General features: G+C 43.3%; 1 protein-coding gene across 2 annotated transcripts; it reads left to right on the forward strand.

Moving 5' to 3' along the window:
* Positions 1 to 5,350: 5,350 nt before the first annotated feature.
* LOC128690124 (beta-1,3-galactosyltransferase 5-like) lies at positions 5,351 to 27,854 on the forward strand. Of its 2 annotated transcripts, none has more exons than XM_053778685.2 (3): positions 5,351 to 5,645; positions 6,901 to 7,816; positions 25,790 to 27,854. In XM_053778685.2, the coding sequence occupies exons 2-3, from the start codon at positions 6,903 to 6,905 to the stop codon at positions 25,938 to 25,940; spliced, it is 1,065 nt and encodes a 354-aa protein (XP_053634660.1). In that variant the 5' UTR covers positions 5,351 to 5,645; positions 6,901 to 6,902; the 3' UTR covers positions 25,941 to 27,854. The 2 variants fall into 2 exon arrangements, with proteins under 2 accessions (XP_053634660.1, XP_069946844.1); XM_070090743.1 differs by lacking the exon at positions 5,351 to 5,645 and adding an exon at positions 6,541 to 6,804.
* Positions 27,855 to 27,934: the final 80 nt, after the last annotated feature.

Here is a 27,934-nt window from a genome sequence, read left to right on the forward strand (position 1 = left end):
ATGAAATTAAGACACATGTGCAACATCTAGGTATCTTTATTGTAAACGTCTACAATAAAGATACCCAGATGTTGAACATGTGTCTTAATGTACATAAGTGTCTTTTTCCACATCTTGTCGGTATCACCATACCATTTCCCCATGAAAACTTGGTTGATATGCCTTCTCTTCTTAAGACTTTTAATATTAAAGTTGTATTCAAAAATCTTGATACAGTAAAAAAACTTTTGATAAAGAATTCCCCCCAAAATGCTGATGGATGTGTCTATAAGATTCCTTGTAAAATTTGCGATAAAGTTTATTACGGTCAAACTGGTAAAAATCTCGAACTAAGATTAAAACAACATAAATATAGCATTAGAACTGGACAAGATTCCAATGCTCTATTTATTCATGTAAGAGATTTTAACCATCCAATTGATTTTCAAAAAGTTGAGAAAGTAGTATCAAGCAAGTCCATGGTCGACAGGAATATAATTGAATCTTGTTTCATAAAAAGCAGTTTTGACAATATGAATATTTCCTTTGGTTTATATAAATTAGATCCATTTACAATTAACAGAATTTGGGAAGAATTTAATAATACACTGGACAAAAAATAATTTTTTAAATTTTCTTGGGTAGAACAGTTTGTTGGTGGGTTGTGCAAAGGACCTGTCCAGTTGGGCCGGCACGTGTCAGGTGTTTAACCGTTGTGGGATCTGAGAGTGAGGTGTTGGCCAGACCCCTTATATACCTTCCTTGGATGCTTTACTTTCATAGTTCCTTGATAATGTGAGTAGTCACGAAAGCGCTTGGAATTTCTCTATTCTTTCAGAGTGGTTGTTTTGCATATTCTGAAATCACCTGTTTACTGTGATCTTATTGCACACACACTATATATATATATATATATATATATATATATATATATATATATATATATATATATATATATATATATATATATATATATATATATATATATATATATATATATAGGGTGTTCTGGGGTCAACGCCCCCGTGGCCTAGTCCATGGCCAGGCCTAGAGGTGGATCAGGGCCTGATCAACCAGGTTGTTACTGCCAGTCGCACGCAAACCGATGTACGAACCACAACATTGTGGGTATGAAGCAAGAAGCTTTCTCTTGTACAGTTTATTTACACACCTTCCTTTCCAGGTCAAGCTAACAGCAACTAGCCGAGTCCATACCTGGAGTCTACTTGAAGGGTGTTTCGGGGGTCAACGCCCCCGCGTTGGTGGATCAGGGCTTGGTCAACAAGGCTGTTACTGCTGGCCGTATCTTTATAAACAGAGCCAATTTGCAAAGGGCTGGTTGCATTTTCGAGGCATTTTTGCCGTAGACCAATGTTGCCGGGTTGATTGGTTAAAAGGGTTTAAAACCTACACTATGGTCATTAAGGCTGCACGTAACCTTTTCATGTACACCTTTCGGCGTAAGATAAGATTTATTCGGATTTTTTACCCGGAGGATTAGCCACCCAGGATAACTCAAGAAAGTCAGTGCGTCATCGAGGACTGGTTGTCTTATTATCATTGTGGTCCTTCAATCTTTTCCCCCAGGATGCGACCCACACCAGTCAGCTAACACCCAGGTACCTACTTAATGCTAAGTGAGCAGGGACAGAAGGTGCAAGGAAACGTGCTCAACGTTTCTACCATTATTATTGTTAAAAATACCTCATCCTCTTTAAACTCAAATACAGCAACTTTCTTGAATTAAAATACATATTTCAATTACACAAACATAAAGCCTACGTGTAAAGCCGAAATGTATAGTACATATTATAAATTGTTTCTAAAATATTTGTAAACTGTCCTCAATAAAAGTTTACCCTTTAGCATTTATCGTTTTCTTTAACTGAAAAGACAACTCGAAGGTTAACTAAAGTTTTATTTCCATTGTGCAGGCTATAAAAATATATGTTAATAGTGCTCCTTTTCCCTTCCTGGATGAGAAAGCGATTTAATGCTGGTGAAGGGCTCTTATTGGAACTTCCTGGTGAAGGGGTCTTATTGGAGCTTTCTGGTGAAGGGCTCTTATTGGAACTTCCTGGTGAAGGGCTCTTATTGGAGCTTTCTGGTGAAGGGCTCTTATTGGAACTTCCTGGTGAAGGGCTCTTATTGGAACTTCCTGGTGAAGGGGTCTTATTGGAGCTTTCTGGTGAAGGGCTCTTATTGGAACTTCCTGGTGAAGGGCTCTTATTGGAACTTCCTGGTGAAGGGGTCTTATTGGAGCTTTCTGGTGAAGGGCTCTTATTGGAACTTCCTGGTGAAGGGCTCTTATTGGAACATCCTGAAGGGCTCTTATTGAAACTTCCTGAAGGGCTCTTATTGGAACTTCCTGAAGGGCTCTTATTGGAACTTCCTGAAGGGCTCTTACTGGAACCTCCTGAAGGGCTCTTATTGGAACTTCCTGGTGAAGGGCTCTTATTGGAACTTCCTGGTGAAGGACTCTTATTGGAACTTCCTGGTGAAGGGCTATTGGAACTTCCTGGTGAAGGGCTCTTATTGGAACTTCCTGAAGGGCTTACTGGAACCTCCTGAAGGGCTCTTATTGGAACTTCCTGGTGAAGGTCTCTTATTGGAACTTCCTGAAGGTCTCTTATTGGAACTTCCTGGTGAAGGGCTCTTATTGAAACTTCCTGAAGGGCTCTTACTGGAACTTCCTGAAGGGCTCTTATTGGAACTTCCTGGTGAAGGGCTCTTATTGGAACTTCCTGGTAAAGGGCTCTTACTGGAACTTCCTGAAGGTCTCTTATTGGAACTTCCTGGTAAAGGGTTCTTATTGGAACTTCTTGGTAAAGGGCTCTTACTGGAACTTTCTGGTGAAGGGCTCTTATTGGAACTTCCTGGTGAAGGGCTCTTATTGGAACTTCCTGGTGAAGAGCTCTTACTGGAACTTCCTGGTAAAGGGCTCTTACTGGAACTTCCTGAAGGTCTCTTATTGTAACTTCCTGGTGAAGGGTTCTTATTGGAACTTCCTGAAGGGCTCTTATTGGAACCTCCTGAAGGGCTCTTATTGGAACTTCCTGGTAAAGGACTCATATTGAAACTTCCTGAAGGGCTCTTACTGGAACCTCCTGAAGGGCTCTTATTGGAACTTCCTGGTGAAGGGCTCTTATTGGAACTTCCTAGTAAAGGACTCTTACTGGAACTTCCTGAAGGTCTCTTACTGAAACTTCCTGGTTAAGGTATCTAATTGGAACTTCCTGAAGGACTCTTATTGGAACTTCCTGGTGAAGGGCTCTTATTGGAACTTCCTGGTAAAGGACTCTTATTGAAACTTTCTGAAGGGCTCTTACTGGAACCTCCTGAAGGGCTCTTATTGGAACTTCCTGGTGAAGGGCTCTTATTGGAACTTCCTGGTGAAGAGCTCTTATTGGAACTTCCTGGTGAAGGGCTCTTATTGGAACTTCCTGGTGAAGGGCTCTTATTGGAACTTCCTGGTGAAGGGCTCTTATTGGAACTTCCTGAAGGGCTCATATTGGAACTTCCTGAATGGCTTACTGGAACCTCCTGAAGGGCTCTTATTGGAACTTCCTGGTGAAGGGCTTTTATTGGAACTTCCTGAAGGTCTCTTATTGGAACTTCCTTGTGAAGGGCTCTTATTGGAACTTCCTGGTGAAGGGCTCTTAGAAGAACTCTTTTTCCATTCCTTACCCCTCCATGGATGAGGGAGGGGTTAATGCTGGTGAAGGGCTCATAATGGGGCTCCTCTCCCCTTCCCGGGCCCTTCACGAGGGGAAGGGGAAAATGCCTTTGTGTCAGTGAAGAGTTTTTAATCCAAGGAATTTAAGATAACCTATTCTGCCTTGGATCGAACCTGATTGCTATCACTTCCCAAGGCGCTGTGACCCATACGGGTTTAGCACTTTCCCATGAAAGTAATAATCCCCTTGATAAATTAGACACATGTGCAACTCTTGGGTATCTTTATTGAGGAAACGTTTCGCCACACAGTGGCTTCATCAGTCCATACAAAGGAGAAACTTGAAGAACAGGAGGAGAATGAGGTAATCAGTCCCTCAACCTTGAGTCGATGTGGTCAGTCCATCAATCTTGTATTTTATTCAAGATTGATGGACTGACCACATCGACTCAAGGTTGAGGGACTGATTGCCTCATTCTCCTCCCTTTCTTCAAGTTTCTCCTTTGTATGGACTGATGAAGCCACTGTGTGGCGAAACGTTTCCTCAATAAAGATACCCAAGAGTTGAACATTCAATCAACTTCGACAACCTCTACTAGTGAGAACGGCTGGATTTGAGAGGGACCTGACCTCCCAACATCTGCGTTCTTACTTCTACTAGTGACCTTCGTCTCACCTCCTGGCGCTATATAAGGCTCCATCCTGTCACTTCAACTCCATATTGTTTCAGACTATGGAACAATGCTCTTCTCCAGACTGAGGGACTGACCACCTCAAAACTTTAAGGGTGATGGACTGATTACATCGTCTTCAAGTCTCTTCTGCTTCTATCAACTTTTCTGTACTCGACTAAAGAAGCCTACTGTGTAGGCGAAACGTTTCGAAATAAAGATACCTAACTGTTGCATATGTGTCTTACCTGACATACCCAAGAGTTGCACATGTGTCTAATTTATCAACGTGTCGGTTCTCTGAACCATTCATCTACAATAATCCCCTTCTTGGGATCAATCCTGACTTCCCATTCCCCAGACGCTGTATGATATTTATGGGTTAAGCGCTTCCCCCCATAACTTTAACAGTATTTAATTACATATTTAGCATGTTAAACTGCTAAAAAAATTCAATCATGAGTACAAATTTATTATATAAAAAATACAGTGGTGTATTTTACACATGCTTTACAAACAACAGTGTTTGAATTTATAATAATAATAACAAAATAATAATAATTTAGTATTTCAAATAATTATACAAAAATACACAAGAATTTGTATGCCCATAGTATGCACAGCATGGAAGGGAAATTTAAATACTTATGTTCATACGGGATATATACAACGAGAGATGGACGCCTCTCAGTGTATATATGCTCAGAGTTTATTTTAATCCCGGTTAAGTAAATACCTCATAAGTAAATACCTCAAAATTTAGTGTCGATCTGCTTTCGATTTTTATTCAGAAAAACTACAGTGTTACTTGAATTAGGTGGAACACCTAATTCAAGTAACCAAAATCTCCATATGTCTAAAACTCATGTCAGGAGAAATATTCCTATTTCCCCTGACATGCAAAATCTCAGCATCGCCCTTGCTGGTTTCAGCAAACTTGGCACGATGATCGGCAACCATCCAGTGAGAATTACCGTCAGGAAACCGCTACCTTCAGGTCATCAGCACCGTCAGTGGTGTGAAGGAGAGTGACTCGTGAGGGAGACTACTAACCATCTCCACCTACCAGTGTGGACTCATCACCGCTAACTTCTACTTCTCTTCCTGTGACGTCTGAAGTTTTTATAAATATTTTGCTTACCCTTGTGACGTCCGCAGTTTTTATAAGGATCTTGTCTACTCCTGTGACGTCTGAAGTTTTTATAAGGATCTTGCCTCACTGTGACTTCTTCAGTTTTTTAAGGACTATCTTCTCCGGTGACTTCGTCAGTTCTCATAAGGATCCTTCGCACGTCAACTTGAAAGTATTTTGTCTTCCGGTAAGTTTTTGTGTCTCGTGCATATGTGCATGCTATTCAGAAATAAATTGTGTTTTGATTTCAGGCAGAACTATTTAGGTAAATAGTTCCACCTTCGGATTTTTAACCTCGGAGGGTTAGCCACCCAGGACTGTCTAACTTATTTCCATTGGGGTCCTTAATCTTGTCCCCCAGGATGCGACCCACACCAGTCGACTAACACCCACGTACCTCTATTTGCTGCTAGGTGAACAGGACAACAGGTGTAAGGAAACGTGTCGAAATGTTTCCACCCGCCGGGAATCGAACCCGGGCCCTCCGTGTGTGAAGCGGGAGCTTTAGCCACCAGGCCACCGGGCCACTCCACCAGGCTACCGGGAAGGAGGGTTGAACTCTCGATTACACCGTTTTTTATCTTTTGTTTTATATTTCTCTTAAATATGTATTATACATCCTCCTCCTTGATTCGCCGATACGCTCCCGGCCCGAGTCTTTTCCAGATGGTGACCCGGCCTTGGCTCCCTGTCTAGGGAACGTCGTGAGACCTACGTTTACCATGGGAGGAGGTACCAGTACCTCCATACAGGTAAATAGTAAAGGGTTTTATAGCTGAGTTTTTAATAAGTATACTGTGAACATATATGCATCAAACAGAACAACAATAACTGCTTCACAAACAGAAGAGCAACAGTAACTTCTTCACAGACAGAACAACAGTAACTGCTTTACAAACAGAACAACAGTAACCTTACAACAGAAGAGCAACAGTAACTGCTTCACAAAAAGAACAACAGTAACTGCTTCACAAACAGAAGAACAGTAACTACTTCACAAAAGAACAACAGTGTTTCACAAACAGAACAACAGTAACTTTTTCGCAAACTGAAGAGCGACAATAACTTTTATGCACGTTACAACAGTAAATCTTTCTACTGCTATCACCACTACTTCTACTACTAGTAGTAATAGTGATAGTAGTACTACACAAAAAAGTACAGCCACATTAATCTCTTACAGACCGTGTAACACAACTAGGCGCGTTAATCAGGGAACCGTGTCCACCAAGTAGTTGGATCAGAGAATCGTACACCTGTGCACTCACCCCTTCACCTTTACATTTACTTCTGCGCTTATTAGAAAGTAATCGACGTCAAAACTGACATCGTCTGCAGATTATGCGGTACCAAGTTAGAGTTTATGGATACAACTCCTGGAATAAATTAAGCAGTATATGCACGCGTAACAATTAAACCTGACGTGGTATGAATCTTTACAGATATGTTGGTCGGGAGTCGATCAAGTCCGCGGCGGATGCTGATAGCAGCGACAACTACTATGTCAGCGGGACTTGTGTTCACCCTCCTGCTAGCACTCCGATCTACAATACGAGCTCCTGCACGTCACCCTCGCCACGCCCAGCAACGGGAGAACTCTTCCGCTTCGCTCGCTTCGGAAAGTAATGATATACATGAAGACACCACAGATCACATTGATTTCATACCAGGCTGGCCGTACGGTTTGAAAATCAACGAGCCTGAGATGTGCAAGGGTCATGATGTTTATCTTTTAAACACCGTCATTTCCAACCCATCTCAAGTTTATCATCGTGAAATGATCAGAAATATGTGGGGGCATGATAGCATAGGCAAAGAGCTTAAACTGAAGACTGTGTTTATAGTCGGAGCTGTTCCCTCTGTAGTGACGCAGAAACACCTTCAGGAAGAGAGTGATAAATACAAAGATATTATACAATTTGATTTTCTGGAGACTAGGAAAAACCTAACCGTCAAGTCTCTGGCTGCTATATACTGGTTCAGAGCGTTTTGCAGCAATGCTACCTGGATATTGAAATGTGATGTCGACTCCTATGTCAACTTCTGGGCCTTACTGGATGTGCTAAAACCTGTGGATGACTCTAAGGATGCTGTATGTGCTCGCTCCACGTCCAGGTCTGTGTGTCGGGAAGTGACGGCGACCGGGTGTTTACCACATTACGTGGTGGACCGTAAAGACTACTCATCTAATGTGTATCCCCCTTACTGCCAGGGCTACGCCTATGTGCTCCACAGGAGGCTAGCGGACCGCATGCTGCAGTTGGACCGACAGAGGACCAGTCCACCTTTCTGGCTGGAGGATGTATATGTCACAGGTCTTCTGCCTCGCAACCTTCATCCAAGATGGCTGGATATAAGGTATAACTGACGTACTTCCCTAAATTTACTTAGAGCTCAAATAAGTAACTTTTTCAGCGTATTAATCACCTGACGTGTTTATATCATGAGGATTTTTCTTTAACCCCTTAAAGATTCTCTAAATTTTTCAAGGTTTTTGCCCAGCATTTTTTGGTAAGAGGATGCTGTATGAGGTTTATAACTGTCAATGATGAAGTACAGAGACTAATATTTCGAATTGTGGGTATGACTTGCCTGTACCTGTAGGACTCAGGAGGTCATTGACCTCGCGGCATGGTCACACAAGCCTCCTTGCGTGCCAGCTGCACGCAATTCAAAGTACACCAGTCTGGCTAGTGAGGAACCGACTTAAGGAACTTACCAAGTTACTTCTTCAAGACGAGTCTCAAGTACTATGGTCATTAACTACTTCGTTTATGAAGGATACCAGGTATTGCCAACAAGTATGGCAGTATAGGATGACAGATATTGTCAACAAGTATGGTAGTGTAAGATGACAGATGGAAATAAGTTAGACAGTCCTCGATGACGCACTGACTTTCTTGGGTTATCCTGGGTGGCTAACCCTCCGGGGTTAAAAATCCGAACGAAATCTTATCTTATCTTAACAAGTATGGTAGTGTAGAATGGCAAGTAATGTTACCAAGTATGGTAGTGTAGGATGACAGATATTGTCAATAAGTATGGTAGTGTAGGATGGCAAGTACTGTTAACAAGTATGGTAGTGTAGGATGACAGATATTGTCAACAAGTATGGTAGTGTAAGATGGTAGGTACTGCTGACAAGTATGGTAGTGTAGGATGACAGGCATTGTCAACAAGTATGGTAGTGAAGGATGACAGGCATTGTCAACAAGTATGGTAGTGTAGGATGACAGATATTGTCAACAAGTATGGTAGGTATTGCTGACAAGTATGATACTCAAGAAAATACACACGTTGCAGAAAAAGAACTGATTGGAACAAAGTTTCACTCTGCGTAGGGCTCTGTGAGAAATAAATCACCGGCATAACCCCATTATGTTCATACAAGTAATTTAGGTAGGATACAACTAAGTGGGTAAAAATGTTATAGAGGGAGTAGTAGGTAAATTTGGGATGCCAGGGGTAAATGTAAATGGGGAGCCTTTAATTGAGCTATGTGTAGAAAGAAATTTGGTAATAAGTAATACATATTTTCTGAAAAAGAGGATAAATAAATATACAAGGTATGATGTAGCACGTAATGAAAGTAGTTTGTTAGATTATGTATTGGTGGACAAAAGGTTGATGGGTAGGCTCCAGGATGTACATGTATATAGAGGGGCATCTGATATATCGGATCATTATTTAGTTGTAGCTACAGTTAGAGTAAGAGGTAGATGGGAAAAGAGGAAGGTGGCAACAACAAGTAAGAGGGAGGTGAAAGTGTATAAACTAAGGGAGGAGGAAGTTCGGGCGAGTTATAAGCGACTATTGGCAGAAAGGTGGGCTAGTGCAAAGATGAGTAGTGGGGGGGTTGAAGAGGGTTGGAATAGTTTTAAAAATGCAGTATTAGAATGTGGGGCAGAAGTTTGTGGTTATAGGAGGGTGGGGGCAGGAGGAAAGAGGAGTGATTGGTGGAATGATGAAGTAAAGGGTGTGATAAAAGAGAAAAAGGTAGCTTACGAGAGGTTTTTACAAAGCAGAAGTGTTATAAGAAGAGCAGAGTATATGGAGAGTAAAAGAAAGGTGAAGAGAGTGGTGAGAGAGTGCAAAAGGAGAGCAGGTGAAAGAGTGGGAGAGGCACTGTCAAGAAATTTTAATGAAAATAAGAAAAAATTTTGGAGTGAGTTAAACAAGTTAAGAAAGCCTAGGGAAAGTATGGATTTGTCAGTTAAAAACAGAGTAGGGGAGTTAGTAGATGGGGAGAGGGAGGTATTAGGTAGATGGCGAGAATATTTTGAGGAACTTCTAAATGTTGAGGAAGAAAGGGAGGCGGTAATTTCATGCACTGGTCAGGGAGGTATACCATCTTTAAGGAGTGAAGAAGAGCAGAATGTAAGTGTGGTGGAGGTAAGTGAGGCATTACGTAGAATGAAAGGGGGTAAAGCAGCTGGAACTGATGAGATCATGACAGAAATGTTAAAAGCAGGGGGGGGATATAGTGCTGGAGTGGTTAGTACTTTTGTTTAATAAATGTATGAAAGAGGGGAAGGTACCTAGGGATTGGCGGAGAACATGTATAGTCCCTTTATATAAAGGGAAAGGGGACAAAAGAGATTGTAAAAATTATAGAGGAATAAGTTTACTGAGTATACCAGGAAAAGTATATGGTAGGGTTATAATTGAAAGAATTAGAGATAAGACAGAATGTAGGATTGCGGATGAGCAGGGAGGCTTCAGAGTGGGTAGGGGATGTGTAGATCAAGTGTTTACATTGAAGCATATATGTGAACAGTATTTAGATAAAGGTAGGGAAGTTTTTATTGCATTTATGGATTTAGAAAAGGCATATGATAGAGTGGATAGAGGAGCAATGTGGCAGATGTTGCAAGTATATGGAATAGGTGGTAAGTTACTAAATGCTGTAAAGAGCTTTTATGAGGATAGTGAGGCTCAGGTTAGGGTGTGTAGAAGAGAGGGAGAATACTTCCCGGTAAAAGTAGGTCTTAGACAGGGATGTGTAATGTCACCATGGTTGTTTAATATATTTATAGATGGGGTTGTAAAAGAAGTAAATGCTAGGGTGTTTGGGAGAGGGGTGGGATTAAATTATGGGGAATCAAATTCAAAATGGGAATTGACACAGTTACTTTTTGCTGATGATACTGTGCTTATGGGAGATTCTAAAGAAAAATTGCAAAGGTTAGTGGATGAGTTTGAGAATGTGTGTAAAGGTAGAAAGTTGAAAGTGAACATAGAAAAGAGTAAGGTGATGAGGGTATCAAATGATTTAGATAAAGAAAAATTGGATATCAAATTGGGGAGGAGGAGTATGGAAGAAGTGAATGTTTTCAGATACTTGGGAGTTGACGTGTCGGCGGATGGATTTATGAAGGATGAGGTTAATCATAGAATTGATGAGGGAAAAAAGGTGAGTGGTGCGTTGAGGTATATGTGGAGTCAAAAAACGTTATCTATGGAGGCAAAGAAGGGAATGTATGAAAGTATAGTAGTACCAACACTCTTATATGGATGTGAAGCTTGGGTGGTAAATGCAGCAGCGAGGAGACGGTTGGAGACAGTGGAGATGTCCTGTCTAAGGACAATGTGTGGTGTAAATATTATGCAGAAAATTCGGAGTGTGGAAATTAGGAGGTGTGGAGTTAATAAAAGCATTAGTCAGAGGGCAGAAGAGGGGTTGTTGAGGTGGTTTGGTCATTTAGAGAGAATGGATCAAAGTAGAATGACATGGAAAGCATATAAATCTATAGGGGAATGAAGGAGGGGTAGGGGTCGTCCTCGAAAGGGTTGGAAAGAGGGGGTAAAGGAGGTTTTGTGGGCTAGGGGCTTGGACTTCCAGCAAGCGTGCATGAGCGTGTTAGATAGGAGTGAATGGAGGCGAATGATACTTGGGACCTGACGATCTGTTGGAGTGTGAGCAGGGTAATATTTAGTGAAGGGATTCAGGGAAACCGGTTATGTTCATATAGTCGGACTTGAGTCCTGGAAATGGGAAGTACAATGCCTGCACTTTAAAGGAGGGGTTTGGGATATTGGCAGTTTGGAGGGATATGTTGTGTATCTTTATACGTATATGCTTCTAAGCTGTTGTATTCTGAGCACCTCTGCAAAAGCAGTGATAATGTGTGAGTGTGGTGAAAGTGTTGAATGATGATGAAAGTATTTTCTTTTTGGGGATTTTCTTTCTTTTTTAAGAACATAAGAACATAAGAACGAAGGAACACTGCAGCAGGCCTACTGGCCCATGCGAGGCAGGTCCAAGTCTCCTACCGGCTTAAGCCAATGCACCCAACCTAGTCAGGTCAGGTCACCTTGACTTAAGGGAGGAACACGGCAACCGTCCTGGTAGCACAAGCTAATCAGGTCCAACTGTAGACAGCCTGTACTGGCAGAGCACACAGCCTAGCCGTCTGCTCTGACTAGTTCATATTTCGCGGCATTCAGTGCTGCCCTCTGTAGGCCTACCTAGGTCGGTGGGACACACAGTCCACCCTCTCTCACTCCCGCCTGGACCGACCTGCCGTACACAAGTTCTCCCCCCTCCACGGACTGGCTTGCGGTCACTTCCTCACACTGCCCGTTGTGTACTCACTCCTACCCGATTAAAGCCAATCTAGTCCACGGCCGTATCATTGCTACCTACGCTACCTTCATCGGCACTAAACCGCTGTTCAGCAGCAAGAACAGCAATAACAGTGGTGACAGCGGAGTCAGCGGCATTGTGAGCCTTTTCAGGGTGGAGGGGATCGGTCGACACCAGTCAACATCATCCGTCGTCATCCAACGCACCTGCTAGCCTAAAGAGTTATCTGCTACTCCCAGCGTCTTGACGGGACCCGAGATAGATCTTCGTCCTAGATTTTTCCCACAAAATCTGGACATAGGCATCACGGCGTCATCTCCAGCCTTAGCAGTCACGTGTTCACCTCATCACCCTCTCTACAGCCCTTCAACACTCTCCAGCACCATTCTCCTGCCTCCTACAGCGTCCCTACGCCCTTCTCAGCTACAAGAAGTAGAGTTCCTCCAAGAAGTTCTACCGGGCTTAGCCACGTGGGAACCCAGTTGGCTTAGCCCCTAAGCCAGCAAAGTTCAGCGTCTACAGCAGCTCGTGACTCATCATAGTGTCTACTACTACTCAGCGCCTACGTATCTCCAGCCAGTGCAGTTTTTTTTTGTGTTGCCCAGTTTAAAAATTTTTTTTTTTTTTCCCTTTCCCTTGTTGTTTTATTCCCAGTTCATCACCAGTTCTGTTTTCCCCAGTGATTTGTTACAGTAAAACTTACTCGTCCCAGTTCAAAGTTTCACTTAAGCTTGTTTTTAGCACGTTCGAGTAGTGCAGTAAATGTTTTGTTCTCCGTGTGCTGAAGCCGCAGTCAGTCAGCGCGCCCAGACACGCTTGCCAGTGTAAACAACCATACACCAGCTGTGGTTCACGCCGGGTACCCACGTCTAATATTTTATACCTCCACAGAGTTACTCCGGTCTTTCCTGTTCTTCCCAAGTCCTTTCTGATATTTTTTTTCTACGACATTGAAGCCCCATAGCAGTATACAAATGCTACGAGGCGTGTAGTGTCACTAGAACATCACTGAAAGTTCCAGCACCTGCCGTACCTTCGTCCACCTGCACTCAAAGTTAAGTAAACAGTGACTTACCTAGCATTTCCTAATATTTTGTGACATTATTTAACTGTCCTGCACCAATACAGTTAGTTACTGAAGCCATACTTCAGTAAATTGTTCAGTGTCATCAGTGCACATTTTGCCATTTACCTACAGCTTAAATTTTGGGAATTTATTTTTGCACTCCTACATTTTAAATTCCAGTTTTTTTTATTCTGCTTCTTGCACCTCAGTTATTGATTTAAATTGTTCAGTGTTAACCATTTATACAATTTACCTCTCACACACAGTTTTCATGTAATTCCTGTGTGCTGTTATTTTTTTTTAGTTGCACCTGCAAGTTAGCCACAGATTGTTGACACCCCTGCACTGTTTTGTTTGTTAGTTTTTTTTTTTTTTTATAAGTGTAATCTTCAAGTACTTAAGTATTAGTATATTCTACCTGCAGTCATACAATCTGTGCCTAGCCCATTAAATTTTTTTTTCTGTTCCCCCATTTATTTTGCTCTACATATATTCTATGTTTTATCAGTGAATATTCACCTATGTGCATTGCTTTTTGCTATTTTATATACCCAAGTCATTGAGTGTATTTTTGGGAACCTGCTTTTTTACCATTAATTACCAAAATTCCTTGTGAAGTTAATTAATTTTGACCTTGAGATTGTGCAAATTTTTTTTTTTCTTTTTGCCAGTGTACACCCTGCTAACACCAGTTAACCTTTGCCATATTCTTGAATTTAATAATTTGCATTTTTATTAATTTTATTTTGTGTGCAATATAGCAATTCTGGTCAGTGTATTTTTTTTTGTGTGATTTTTGGCACTATTCCATACTCTGATATCTTTTTGTGCCAACTTCCCTTGTGCTAGTGAATTACCCCTTTTTTTTTTTGCATTTCAATTTGCAACTGTTAGCACCCGCAATCTTTTTAAACTGTGATTGCAGCACAGTTTAGTGTTGTGTAGTACCTGATTTATTTTAATTTTGTGCAATTTTTGCTACCAGTGTTTACAGTTCAACTCCTTTTCATAAATTTTGTTGCCAGATTCCTGGTGAAATTATTGACTAACCTTAGCTTCATTTTGTGCACTTCCCTGTAGTACATTCACTTGCATACATCTCTTATTTTGTGTTCAGAGTGTATCACTATTCCCCTTTTTATTGTTGTTTTGCTCAAATTATTTCTATCACTAAGCAGTTTACCTAGTACTGTGGTGCTGAGTTCTCTTTGACTCTGTTTTGAATTGTAGCCAGTGCATACCATTTCTTGCTCTGACCTGTTTACCATCTTCGTGACCTACTTGCATTTCAACAATTGACGTCATGACTAAGACACGCAGTGGCCATGCCGTTACCCCAGATTCTGCTGGTGCCAGCAATGGTGCCTCAGCCAGCGTGAGCACGCGGCAGGGCATCGAAGCCCCAGCGACAGTTGGTCAACTTGTGGCTCACGCCTCGAACACCAGTGGGCCGGCTCGTCGTCCACACCTGACCCTTATTTTCGACGGTCGTGCAAATAGTTTAGAGCCATGGCTGCAGTCAGTCGAGGCGACTGTTCAGGCTCTATTTGATAGCCCAACAGATACACAGTACATTCGTGCTGCTGTTGCAGCAGTGGATCTCACCCAGGGTGATATAGGTGCCTTTGTGCAGCTCAAGCGCGTCTGTAAGATTCAGTCTTGGGGTGAACTTAAGGAGGAATTTAGGCGTTATTTTCGGCGTAGTCGCCAACGCCATTACATTGACATCGTTACCAGCGTCTTGGCCGAATGTCAATACCGGCACGAAAGCCCCCTGGCTTGCGTTTGCCGTTTCGAGCAAGCCGCCACGGACTTTACTGATGCCGTCAACTCCACTAAGTGGGCGGATGGTGATGGCCGTATTGCTATTAAAGACATCATCCCCATGCTGGCTGTCGGCATCATGCGGAGGGATTCCGCCCCTAACCTCTGGGCTGCCATTGATGCGCTAGGACTCGGCCCTCAGCACGACGTCCTGGGTGCATATGACGCCATCGACTCGCTCAAGCCGCCTTCCGAGCAAGGCAAGGTTTGCCGCTTTGCGGATGATCCCCTACCCATCCTTGCAGCGCCGTCCGCAGTGACCCCGCGGTCGCAGCCGGAAGTCACTTTTGCTGCTGCTGTCAGACAGCCAGCTCACAAAGGTTCTAACCCCAGTCCCACTAATACGCGCCTAAGTAAAAATAGCGACCACAGTAACAACAGTCGGTCTTATACAAAAAAGCAGTCATCGACTTCCTGGACCAGGGCGAAACGTCGCCAGCAGACACCACCCCCAACCTCACCCGCTAAGCGTGTAGTGACTTGTTTTAACTGTGGCAAACGAGGGCACTACCGATCTGAGTGTTACAAACTTAAGTCCCCGCAAAGTAACCGTCACAGTCCCCACGCTCAGTATCAAGGTAACCGTCACCGTCCCCATGCCCAGTCTCGCGAGGGAATCTGTGTTTACCACAATACTTCCAGTCATACCTCCCATGAGTGTAACAAGCTGCGAAGTATGCTGACAGCTGAGTGGAGCAAGCAGTCGTCGCGCAATGCACATGCTCGTAGAAGCCCTTCCACTAGTTCGGGGGAAGAGGCGCGTCCGCAAAACCAGCGAAAGACGTAGTAACCCTGTCGGAGTCGCTGTATTCCGTCCCTGTCCGCAATGCATTCGCCGCCCTGGGCAGTGATACGCTTGCCGACAGTGAGGAAACCGAGTGTCTTGACGTTGTTGCTGAGACTCTTACCGTACCTTCCAGGTCGAGCCTCGTCAACAAGTGTCGAGCCTCGAGCAGCTGTGACTCCGGGGATCTCGTCGGCCTGTCATGCCTTCATGTTCGGTATGACAACCCATGTGGACCGCTCATCGAGTCCACTGTCCACAATAAGCCTGTTCAGCTTTTCCTAGACACAGGTTCGGTGGTTAACATTGTCCGCTCCACCTTTTTCCGAGACATTGGCCTTCACGCGGCCATGTTGACAGAGCCATCTGCCATTCAGACCTTGAGAGGAGTCTCAGGTAAACCGCTGACGGTTCGCGGTCGCACAACGCTAGAATTTGTGGTCCAGGGTCACAAGCTGTCCGCAAAATTCTTAGTCGTGGATGGTATTGTTTTCCATGGTGACCTGCTCATAGGGTTCAAAACCATGGCAGATCTTAGGATCCGTTTAGATCCAGCTGAGTGGAAAGCGGAATTCAACGGAGTGGATGTGCCCTTCTGGGGCGTGCGCTTAGGATCCACTACGTGCTACTCCGTCTCAGAGTACGCACAGTGCCTAGAATCGTTGGAAACTGGTGGTTTCCATAGCACATTCTCCCCGGGGTCGGTCTCTCGTCCTGATCGACCTCGTAGTAGAGCTCGTTGCCCATCACCTCCTGGCCATCAGCGCATAGTTACCAGTGAAACCCAGTCTGGGGACGCCCAGTCTAACCTTCACTCTAACTCTGACGCTGTTGTAGAGACCAGCAGTTGTCAAGCCGCAGTATCCCTGTCGGCAGGCGACTGTCTGACTCGTGTCATGGCATCAGCGAGCAGAGTTACTGCTTGTACAAAGTATGACGTCACTTTGTCAGCTAACTCGCTCACTCCTGTTACGGTGTACGTGAGCAGAGCTTTTGAAGGAGACCATGTGCTGGTTGACAACGACACATGCCGAGTCAAGGGCCTCTCCCTTGAACCATCCTTGCACACAGTGCAACGTGGTAAGTTGCAAGTCCTTGTTGTCAACATGCATAGTCGAGAATTTCCCCTGCGGAAGAATACCTCACTTGTTGACCTTGTCAGATTCCCTCTCCCGGTGAGAGTGGAGGGTGAAGCCCCAGCTGACTTCCTTGTGAGTGCAGTTCTCCCAGGCGAGTCTGCTGCTGACTCTTCCAACACCCGGCCAGTGCAGGAAGATGATCTAGCTTTGACAGACTATCCTGAAGAGGTTCCAAAACTTCTCCAGGTTCTCAATCGTGCACGTTCTGCAGTTGCACTAGATGGTGAGTCAATGGGTTTGACCCCACTGATCTCTCACCGTATTCCACTTGACAAAGGTACTAAACCCATTTATGTACCTGCGTATCGCCTGCCACATGCGCAAAGAGTCTTCGCCGAAGAACTCATTACACGGATGCTCCGTGATGGAGTTATTGAGGAGTCCACTTCCCCGTGGAATGCTCCCCTTATTCTGGTTCCCAAGAAAGACGGAACCTGGCGCCCTGTTATCGATTACAGGAAACTGAATGCATGTACCATCCCAGACCGTTTTCCATTGCCAGTTCTGAACGACCTGTTGCAGAACATCGGCGATAATAAGGTCTTTTCAACTCTTGATCTTCTTCAAGGGTTCTGGCAGATCCCCCTCGATGATGAGAGTAGAGAGTTGACAGCTTTCTCTACTCCAACTGGTCATTACCAGTTCAGGAGGATGCCCTTCGGCTTGCGCGGAAGCCCAATCACGTTTAGTCGTTTGATGACGACAATTTTCCGTACCCTCCTAGGTGGCACGCTCATGGTCTACCTGGATGATCTCATAGTCATGTCGCAAGATGTCCCGTCACATCTTGAGAAACTTGACAGGGTATTGGACAGGCTAGCTCAGGCAAATCTTAAGGTAAAGCTCTCCAAATGTCATTTCCTCCGGAAGGAAATAAAATTTCTGGGTCACGTAGTAACTCAGAATGGCATAAAGACGGACGAGTCTAAAATCTCGGCCGTGCAGAAATTCCCCAGACCCATGACGGCGGATGCAGTCCGGTCCTTCATAGGCCTGGCGGGTTTCTACCGCACCTTTATCGCAGGTTTCTCCACCATTGCGGCACCCCTGACACGCTTACTCAAGAAGGATGCCCCTTTTGAGTGGACGTGCGATCAGGAACGAGCTTTTGTCATTCTTAAGAACAAGTTAACATCAGCCCCAACCCTTAGATTCCCTGATTTCACCAAGGCATTTACCTTGACGACTGATGCCAGCAAAGTTGGCATCGGTGCAGTCTTGTCACAAGAATCTAATGGGAAGCAACAGCCTATTGCCTATGCTAGCCGTGTTCTTACTAAAGCGGAAGTCAATTATTCAGTGACAGAGCTAGAAGCTTTAGCCATTGTATGGGCCCTGAGTCATTTTCGGGATATCATCTATCATTATCCTATCAAGATTTATACAGATCATTTACCCTTATTGGCCCTTTTTGCAAATAAGAACCTCTCGGGAAAGCATGCTCGGTGGTCGCTCACGTTCAATGACTACAACCCTGAAATTTGCTATGTCCCAGGTAAGCAAAATGTTGTAGCTGACGCCCTGTCGAGACATATAGCATTCGTGAGTGTCGGCAATTCGTTCTCTGTTGAGGATCTCGAGAGAGCCCAACGACAGGACCCTGTGTGGTCTCCAGTCCTTCGTTTCCTTACCAAGGAGGACGTTGACTTACAGGTCAAGTCTCCCGTTCCACTGAAGGATTTAGTGGTCAACCAAGGAGTACTGTGCCGTGTTGCACAGCTGGTGGACCCCGGCAGAACCGTATACCAACTGGTGATACCAGAGTCCATGATACCAGCTACTCTTAGGTTGATCCACAATGTCCCAGGTGTAGCGCACCCCGGGAAGGACCGCAGTATCAAACAGGCACGAATGAAATATTTCTGGCCTAAGATGGCATCGGACATTGCCAAGCATGTACACCAGTGTGTTGTCTGCCTACAGCACAAGGGTACCATTACAGGTCCTAACCCCATTCTAAAGTATCCCATTACAAAGGAGCCCTGGGAGAGAACTTCTGTCGACCTGTTGACGAACTTCTCGACCTCGGAGAAGGGAAATAAGCACCTGCTTGTAATGGTAGATAACTTGACGCGGTACAGTGAATTAGTACCCATTCCTGATAAAACCGCTGAAACGGTCGCTAGTGCTTTCCGTGAGCATGTTGTTCTTCGTCATACTTGCCCACGTGTCCTTCTGTCAGACAATGGGTCTGAGTTTATAAATGGCATAATGCAGGATCTTTGCTCCAGATTCAACATTCATCAAGCGCCAGTAGCTCCACGCCACCCTGCGAGTAATGGTCTTGCTGAACGTACAAATCGCAAAGTCCTGGAGGTGCTCAGAGTAACCGTTAACCCAAGTTGTACTACATGGGATGAGGCTATCCCAGATGTTCAGTGTACATTAAATTCCTCCCTCAACAGCTCGATCGGTGAGACACCTCATTTTGCTTTGTATGGCTATGACAAGCGCTTACCATATGAAATTCTGTTTACTCCACCTAGACCTACTTACGATACTGATAACCCCAGTGTAGTAAAGATGAGGACAACGCAGCTTGTCTTCCAGCGGGTACGAGAGAACCTTATGAAAGCTACTGATAGGTTCACGTCAGAGCGCAATGCCCGCGCCAAGGAAAGCAAAGTGGAACCAGGTTGCAAAGTTATGTTGCTCAACCCAGTGCAGACCCCAGGTATGCACAAACTTGTCCCAAAGTTTGTGGGTCCTTACCGTGTCCTACGACAGCTCCGTGGCAATAAGTTCGAGGTGAGGGAGATTGCTACGGGAGCTATCAAGGAAGCCCACCTTGATCACATGAAGTATGTGGACCATATGCAGGCCGAAGTAGAGCTGGAGGCGCGTGCGTTGCAACGCCACGATCAGACTAATGTTAGGGACAAACCGTCTACCCCTTCTCCCGCTACTGCTGGTACGGAAGACGGCCCAGTAAGGCTCCATACTTATGGCCTGCGACCCAGGACAACAGTACATTTCTGTGACATTGACGTACCTACTGACTTGTCCGACTCCTACGCTAGTTATGCTAATTGTTTGCTTGCAGAAATGGGTATAAATGCACACACATTGTATAGCTAGTCGATAATAGAGTCAGGGTGGACAACATCATGTAATTATGTAAATACTTTTAGAAGGGTACCCAGAGTGTAATGAATTCCATGGATATAGTATTATTGTATGTATGTGCACCAGTGTTTTTTTTAACTAAAGGAAAAAGCCTGTATTACGGTCAGGGCAGTGCTGCCCTCTGAGTTACATGTCACACCTTAGGAAATGCTACTGTCAGTCATTGTTTGCAGATGTGAGCGTGCAACAACGTTAGTAGACGAGTGGTCAACTGATGTTCAGCCCTGCGGACAACCTGTATATAGAAGATTTTAGTTCCAGTGCTGACGTCTCCCGGCTCTCTACTCGATGAAACAGCGCGGGCAAACCAGTTTTCTCTTCCCCTGGATGGGAGAGTTTTTTTTTGCCTGTTGCATTTTTTTGTCCATTTTTTATTTACTAGTGAGCGAAAGCCAGTCCCTCTCTGGGGTAGCTAGTGTAATTCCTTTATACCTATGGGCCCACCAGTATTGTCGCGTCGGGACGACGCGAGGTGCGTGGCCGAGCAAATGTAGACAGCCTGTACTGGCAGAGCACACAGCCTAGCCGTCTGCTCTGACTAGTTCATATTTCGCGGCATTCAGTGCTGCCCTCTGTAGGCCTACCTAGGTCGGTGGGACACACAGTCCACCCTCTCTCACTCCCGCCTGGACCGACCTGCCGTACACAAGTTCTCCCCCCTCCACGGACTGGCTTGCGGTCACTTCCTCACACTGCCCGTTGTGTACTCACTCCTACCCGATTAAAGCCAATCTAGTCCACGGCCGTATCATTGCTACCTACGCTACCTTCATCGGCACTAAACCGCTGTTCAGCAGCAAGAACAGCAATAACACAACTCACACCCACCCACACCCACTCATGTATTTATCCAACCTATTTTTAAAGCTACACAACGTTCTGGCCTCTATAACTGTACTTGGGAGTTTGTTCCACTCATCCACAACTCTATTACCAAACCAGTACTTTCCTATATCCTTCATGAATCTGAATTTTTCTAACTTAAAACCATTGCTGCGAGTCCTGTCTAGGCTAGATATTTTCAGCACACTATTTACATCCCCTTTATTTATTCCTGTCTTCCATTTATACACCTCAATCATATCCCTCCTAATTCTACGTCTTTCTAGAGAGTGAAGATTCAGGGCCCTTAGTCTATCCTCATAGGGAAGGTTTCTGATACATGGGATCAACTTTGTCATCCTCCTTTGTACATTTTCCAGAGCATTTATATCCATTCTGTAATACGGTGACCAAAACTGTGCAGCATAATCTAAATGAGGCCTAACCAAGGATGTATAGAGTTGAAGAACAACCTGAGGACTCATATTATTTATGCTTCTTGATATAAAGCCAAGGATTCTATTAGCTTTATTGCGAACACTTATGCACTGTTGTCTTGGTTTCAGATTACTGCTAACCAGAACTCCTAAATCTTTTTCGCAATCCGTAATATTAAGATCTACATTATTTAGTTTATATGTGGCATGGTTATTGTCCTGTCCAACATTTAGAACTTTGCATTTGTCTATATTAAACTGCATCTGCCACCTCTCCGACCACTGCATCAGTCTACTCAAATCTTCCTGGAGTGCTCTGATGTCCTCGTCAGAATGAATTCGACGGCCTATTTTGGTGTCATCGGCAAACTTGCTGATGTCGCCCTTTATGCCCTCATCTATGTCGTTTATGTATATTGTGAACAGCAGGGGGCCCAACACTGACCTCTGTGGAACACCGCTTGTGACGCTTCCCCACTCTGATTTCTCCCCATTTATGCAAACTCTCTGCTGCCTATTAGTCAACCATGCCTCTATCCAGGAAAAAATTTCTCCTCCTATTCCATGTGCCTTAATTTTCCTCAATAGTCTCTGATGTGGGACCCTGTCAAAAGCCTTACTGAAGTCCATGTACACAATATCATATTCATTACCATGATCTACCTCCTCAAATACCTTAGTGAAAAAAGTTAACAAATTCGTAAGGCAGGAACGCCCCTTTGTAAAACCATGCTGAGATTCGTTGATTAATTTATGCTTTTCAAGGTGGCTACGAACTGCCTCGGCAATTATTGATTCCATAAATTTTCCCACTATGGAGGTTAGGCTTATTGGTCTATAGTTTGAAGCTAAGGACCTGTCACCTGCTTTGAAAATAGGTATCACATTTGCCATTTTCCACTTATCTGGCACCATGCCAGTTTGTAGTGATATGTTGAAAAGATTAGCTCCTCTTTACATTCCTTTAGAACCCTTGCATACAGTTCATCAGGGCCTGGGGATTTGTTAGATTTTAATTTATCTATTTGCCTAAGGACCATGTCACTTGTGACCCTAATCGTGCACAGTTTATTATCGTCCTGTTCCACATAATTTATCATTTCTGGAATATCGCTGGTATCCTCCTGTGTAAAAACTGAGGAAGTATGTGTTAAAAATTCTACACATTTCCTTATCACTGTCAGTGAGCTGACCCGAGGAACTTTTGAGTGGGCCTATCTTGTCCCTGATCTTACTTCTGTATACCTGAAAGAATCCTTTTGGGTTAGTCTTCGAATCTCTTGCAACTTTAACCTCATAATCTCTTTTTGCTTTTCTAATTCCTTTTTTTATTTCTCTCTTTAACTGAATATATCGATTTCTTAATTGCCCCTCTCCTCTTTTGATTTGCCTATATATGCCTCTCTTTTGACCAATTAGATATTTTAATCTATTGTTCATCCATTTAGGATCATTTTTGTTTGATCTGATTTCCCTATTTGGAACATAATTTGACTGAGCAGCTAGAACTATGCCCTGGAAAGCGTCATATCGGCATCCATCACCACCTACCTGACCCTTAGTCAGGTCATTCCAGTTCAGCCCACCTAAGTAATTTTTCAGTCCTATGAAATCAGCCAAGCGGAAGTCAGGGACAGAGACTTGATTGCCATTATTAGGGGAATTCCATGATATATTAAAACTGAGTGATTTATGATCACTTTCCCAAGCTCATCATTAACCTCAAGATTATTAATTAGTGTTTCCCTACTGGCAAGAACCAAGTCAAGGAGGTTATTTCCCCTAGTTGGCTCTGTCACAAACTGTTTTGAAAAACAATCCTGGATCGTATCAAGAAAGTCACCTGACTAAATTTCCTGTCAAATTGCTCCAGTCAATCTGTCTATAGTTGAAATCTCCCATTAGCACAACATTTTCGTTTGTAGATGCCTTACGAATTTCGTCCCATAGAAGTTTACTGCACTCCCTATCAAGATTTGGGGCCCTGTAAATCACACCCAAAATTAGTTTTTCTCGACCCTCGAGAAGCTGTAACCAAACAGATTCAGTGGCTGACGCTTCTAATTTTATATCTTGTCTAACACAACAATTTATATTGTCTCTGACATACATCGCTACTCCACCACCTTTCCTGTTGACCCTGTCAGTGTGGAATAATTTATAGCCTTGTATGTGACATTCAGAGGGCATCTCTCTATCTTTCAGATTGAGCCAGGTCTCTGTTATAGCAATAATATCTATGTTTCCTGCACTTGCAATTAATCTTAGCTCATCTATCTTATTTCTTACACTCCTGCTATTAGTATAGTAAACCTTAAGGGAGCTAGTCCCTTGCTGCCCTCTGCTGTCCCCCTTTGTTTGCTGACCTGATCTATTGTTTTTATTTATAACTTCATGCTGAATGCCTTTTATACATTTACTGTTTCGAACCCTAGTGTTGCAACCTGCTTGTTTCCCACACACACCCATACCTCTATCTTCTATCAGTTTAAAATCATAGGCATTTCACCAATGGCCTTCTCAATCGAGTCTGCAAGTGCTACCACCCCAGCCCCAGAGAGATGTACCCCATCCCTTGCATACATATCATGTTTGCCATAAAAGTTGTTCCAGTTGTCAATGAATGGGATTGCAAGTTCCTTGCAGTATCTGTCTAGCCAGCAATTTACACCAATTGCCCTAGACAACCATTCATTTCCTACTCCCCTTCTAGGCAAGATGCTACATATGATTGGGATCCCTCCCTTAGACTTAATGAAATCTATAGCTGACCTGTACTTATCTAGCAGCTCTTCTCTCCTACCCTTCCCAATATCATTTCCACCAGCACTGAGACAGATAATGGGCTTGTTCCCATTACCTGACATGATATCCAGCCTGTTGACTATGTCCCCAACACCAGCTCCAGGGAAGCACACTCTATCTCTCATCTTCTTATTCCTATTACAAAAAGCACGATCAATATATCTTACCTGAGAGTCACCAACCACAAGAATGCGCTTACCTCCATTAGCAGGGGCAGTAGTACCCTTACCTTCACTGGCCACTGAAGTACATTCATCCTGAAGAACAGAGAAGCGATTTCCTACCTTCAGATCTTCACTCGTAACTTTCCTTACTCTGATGCGCCTCCCATTACTGTGAACCACTCGCCACTTGTAGCAGGTGCTGGGCTGCACCTCACTGCTGGTAGCCGTTGCTACCTCCCCACCTACAGCCTCCTCACAGCGAGAGACAGACTGCACCTCACTGCTAGAAGCCTCATTTCCCACAACTCCAGCCACCTCACACTCTCTCCCAGACCCATTGAGGTGGACCTTCAGCCTCTTAATCTCCTCCTGGAGAAGCAAGACCTCCTTCAACTCTCCAACCTCAATTTTTAAAACACTGCAGAAGCAAGCCATGCTTTGTAACCGTCCACGCTAATCCCCAAAGCAGCTCAGGGCCTGTGACCCTGCCTCGGTGGGAGACGGCCGACTTGTTGAAAAAAAAAAAAAAAAAACTAAGGCAACTATTACTTAACAATTGTTGCACTTCTGAGGCATGTGGGAATTTTGAGGCACTAGGTCACCAGAAGTCTCCCTTCGATACCCACCACTCTCATACACGCTCATATTACCGAGACCTAAAAAAAAATATTATATTTAACAAACATAACCAGTAGTTCTGGTATAAAATTTTATTGAAAAGGGTGGACTTGCAGGATGAGGGGGGGAGAGGGTACACTATCATTAACAATATTACAAATTAATTGAAACTTACCAAATTTTCTCTGGAGGTCGCTCAACTGTCACTGCATCACCCACAACCTGCCTAAATACAAAGACACTAAATTGGCCAGTCAACTATCTATAAAGAAAGACGGATATACTTAACTGTGGGTATGAAGACGGCATTCTTTATCTTCCCCCTTCACCATCCATTCTCGAAGTCCTGCCAAGTTACCGTAGTTGCGCATTCAGCAGGACGATATTTCCGATTTGCTTTGTTTCTATTTGGGAGGCTTGAGCCCCATTTAACCTCCGAAACTATCGAAAATTAACGCCAAATTAACATGCGATCGCACTCCGGGATATCAATATGGCGAACACCTTATTTCACCGTATATCCACTGTGGTTTAGTAGTTCCTTCGCTATTTTCTTCCCAGTTCGAAGTATAGTGTATTCAAGGATTACTTTCTGCTCGTCTGAGACCGATCCAATTTAATTTGTCGTCAATGAAGCTTGATTATGCTAGACAGTTTATCACCGCACTTACAATCTCCAAACTAGCGTCTCACTCTTCCCCCTTCCCCCCGACAGTACTTGCAACACCCTCCCCCACAACACACCAAATTTCTAAGGGTGAAATCAGTGTACATATATATAAATCTGGGAAAATTACATCAAAATTTTCCACAGGTTCCATCAACTCCTGAGGTGATACATGTTCTATACAGTGAAATTATGTTCCAGTAAAAGCTTGTTTTGTATATAGTTAATCTTTTACTTCACTGGTATCATTTCCGTTGGCTTCAGCACCTACATTATTGTTGTGTCTCTTGCAGGCGTCGCAGCCAGGTGATACCTATGTCGCTGCGACCTGAGTACCACAACGGTACCTTCCTTTTCCTCCACGACCTGGAGGGACAGATCGGCCAGGGTGCCACCAACTACGTCTGGCTCAAGACCCTCCAGCATTATAATGTTACCCTATAAGTGATTTTCCTCCTTAATGACTCGTCATAAAACACACACACACACACATACACCTAGTAACGACTAGTTAAGAGGCGGGGTCAGGAGCTATGACTCAACCCCTCCAACCACATATAGGTGAGTACATATTGTTCAGTACACACACTAGCTGTTTCACCTACGTATTTCTACCCTCCTTCCTCACAGGGTATTATGCATACTCCTTCACAAGTGATACAGTCGCTCTTATTGTGGAAAATACTGTATATATTTTCCAGAAATACAGTAGTTATATGTAAATAGATGGCCATACTGTATTTAATAATATTTATGTCATAGAAAACGGAAAGCCTGCGTCTGGGCAGAAGGGGACTGGCCATCTTGGTTTTGAATTTTGTACAAACGTTGGTGTAATGGGAAGAATTTTCGAGCTCTAGAGGTTAAAATTGTGTTGACACCTCTCAAATAGGAGGCGAAATTGGTGGATGTGCATTCTTGCATAACTTGAGATATCAGACGACTGGACAAGACAGCTCCAGGAACCTCAGATAAGCTCTCTAGATTTGTGTGTAATTCTGGTCAGCATTATTTTCATAGATTTAGTTAGAGTGAGGTTCTGAGTATGATACACATTAATCTCCAGTCAAACTGGTGAGTGATATTAAGATATATTTTCCTTCTGTTATGTAATTGTGTATATATATAAAACCATTTATTATTTTTAATATACAGTCCACAAATTTATATATTTACCAGTATTCTTGGTGTATGTATATTTCATTTAATTAATAGGTCCAGAGCAACTTGTGGATATGACAGTGGTAGGTATCGAAGGGGGACATTTTTTGCGACCTATGTGTCCCAAATTCCTACTTATCTAACTGATAAATAATAGTTATCATTGTTCATTTAATGTTATGTATAAAATTATACATCCAAGTAAATGCAATTTTCCACACTTATATTCGTGCACTAATTTCTTTATGGATATCGAGTAGCCAGTATTTTTTTTACTAAGTTTATGGTCGAGTTTCTTGGATACATTAAGTGCCACTTTTCTGACTGGCAGCACCATATATTGTGTGGGGTAGAAAACTCAAGATCTTTGGAACTTACGACCTGTAAATACGAACATGCACGTAGCTGTGATGACCGTAACAACTGTGTACAACGCAGCAGTATTCAATCATACATTATGAAGGATCGAGAAGCCAAATTAGTCATTCGTGAAAGTGATCTTTATAGACAAAAGTGTATGGAGGCCGTCTTAATTGCAGTTACAAACAGCATCCTACAGAAAGTTCAGCAGTTTTAATATACAGTGGGGTATGTTATGACGAATCCAATTGATTTTAGAACCTCGTTCGTTATAGCGTTCGTTCGTTATAGGAGTAATTCGTTCTAGGACCTCAAATACAACTACTTAACAATGAAAAATATAATATAAAATTGTAAAAAAAAAAAATTGCATAAATATGCATTTAAACTCCTAGAATAAATATCATTAATACTTATAATAAAAAAATAATAAATTAGTACAATAAATAATAAAAAAATACTGTAGTTTATCTACCTTAGTGTTGAGGATGCAGGACAAGAGGCAGAGGAGAGAATTCCTGAGAAGTGGGAGGGTAATCATCCTTCCTAGTTCTCTTTGTTGACTCATGCAAGCAGTTCCTCTGTAGTATCCTTTTGAACTTTTTATTATTTTCAGTTTTATAGGGAAAAATAGCTCGTTATGTAAATATTCGTTATATAAGCCGTTCGTTATAGCATACCCTACTGTATGCACACTCCTGGCAGACAGAAAGCTGCCCAATATGACTCCTACCTTCACGTGATGCCCACCATCTTCACGTCATTACTCTGGCTTCGTGTCACCTGTTCTCTCATTATACCTTCTTAGTTGTCTGTATTAAGACTGAGGAAGCCTCTCCTGGCAAAGTGTTTCCTCTAATAAATGTCCTGAACTGTACCTAAGTGTTTTTATTTCCGAAAACTTACTTATTCGCTCA

This window comes from Cherax quadricarinatus, chromosome 32, assembly GCF_038502225.1.
Source record: "Cherax quadricarinatus isolate ZL_2023a chromosome 32, ASM3850222v1, whole genome shotgun sequence".
NCBI classification, from domain to species: Eukaryota; Metazoa; Arthropoda; class Malacostraca; order Decapoda; family Parastacidae; genus Cherax; species Cherax quadricarinatus.

Excerpts from the sequence above, each read along its gene's own strand:
- LOC128690124 (XM_053778685.2), top strand. The coding sequence starts at position 6,903 with ATGTTGGTCGGGAGTCGATCAAGTCCGCGGCGGATGCTGATAGCAGCG. Across the intron at positions 7,817-25,789 it reads CCAAGATGGCTGGATATAAG|GCGTCGCAGCCAGGTGATAC; the intron begins GTATAACTGACG and ends TGTCTCTTGCAG.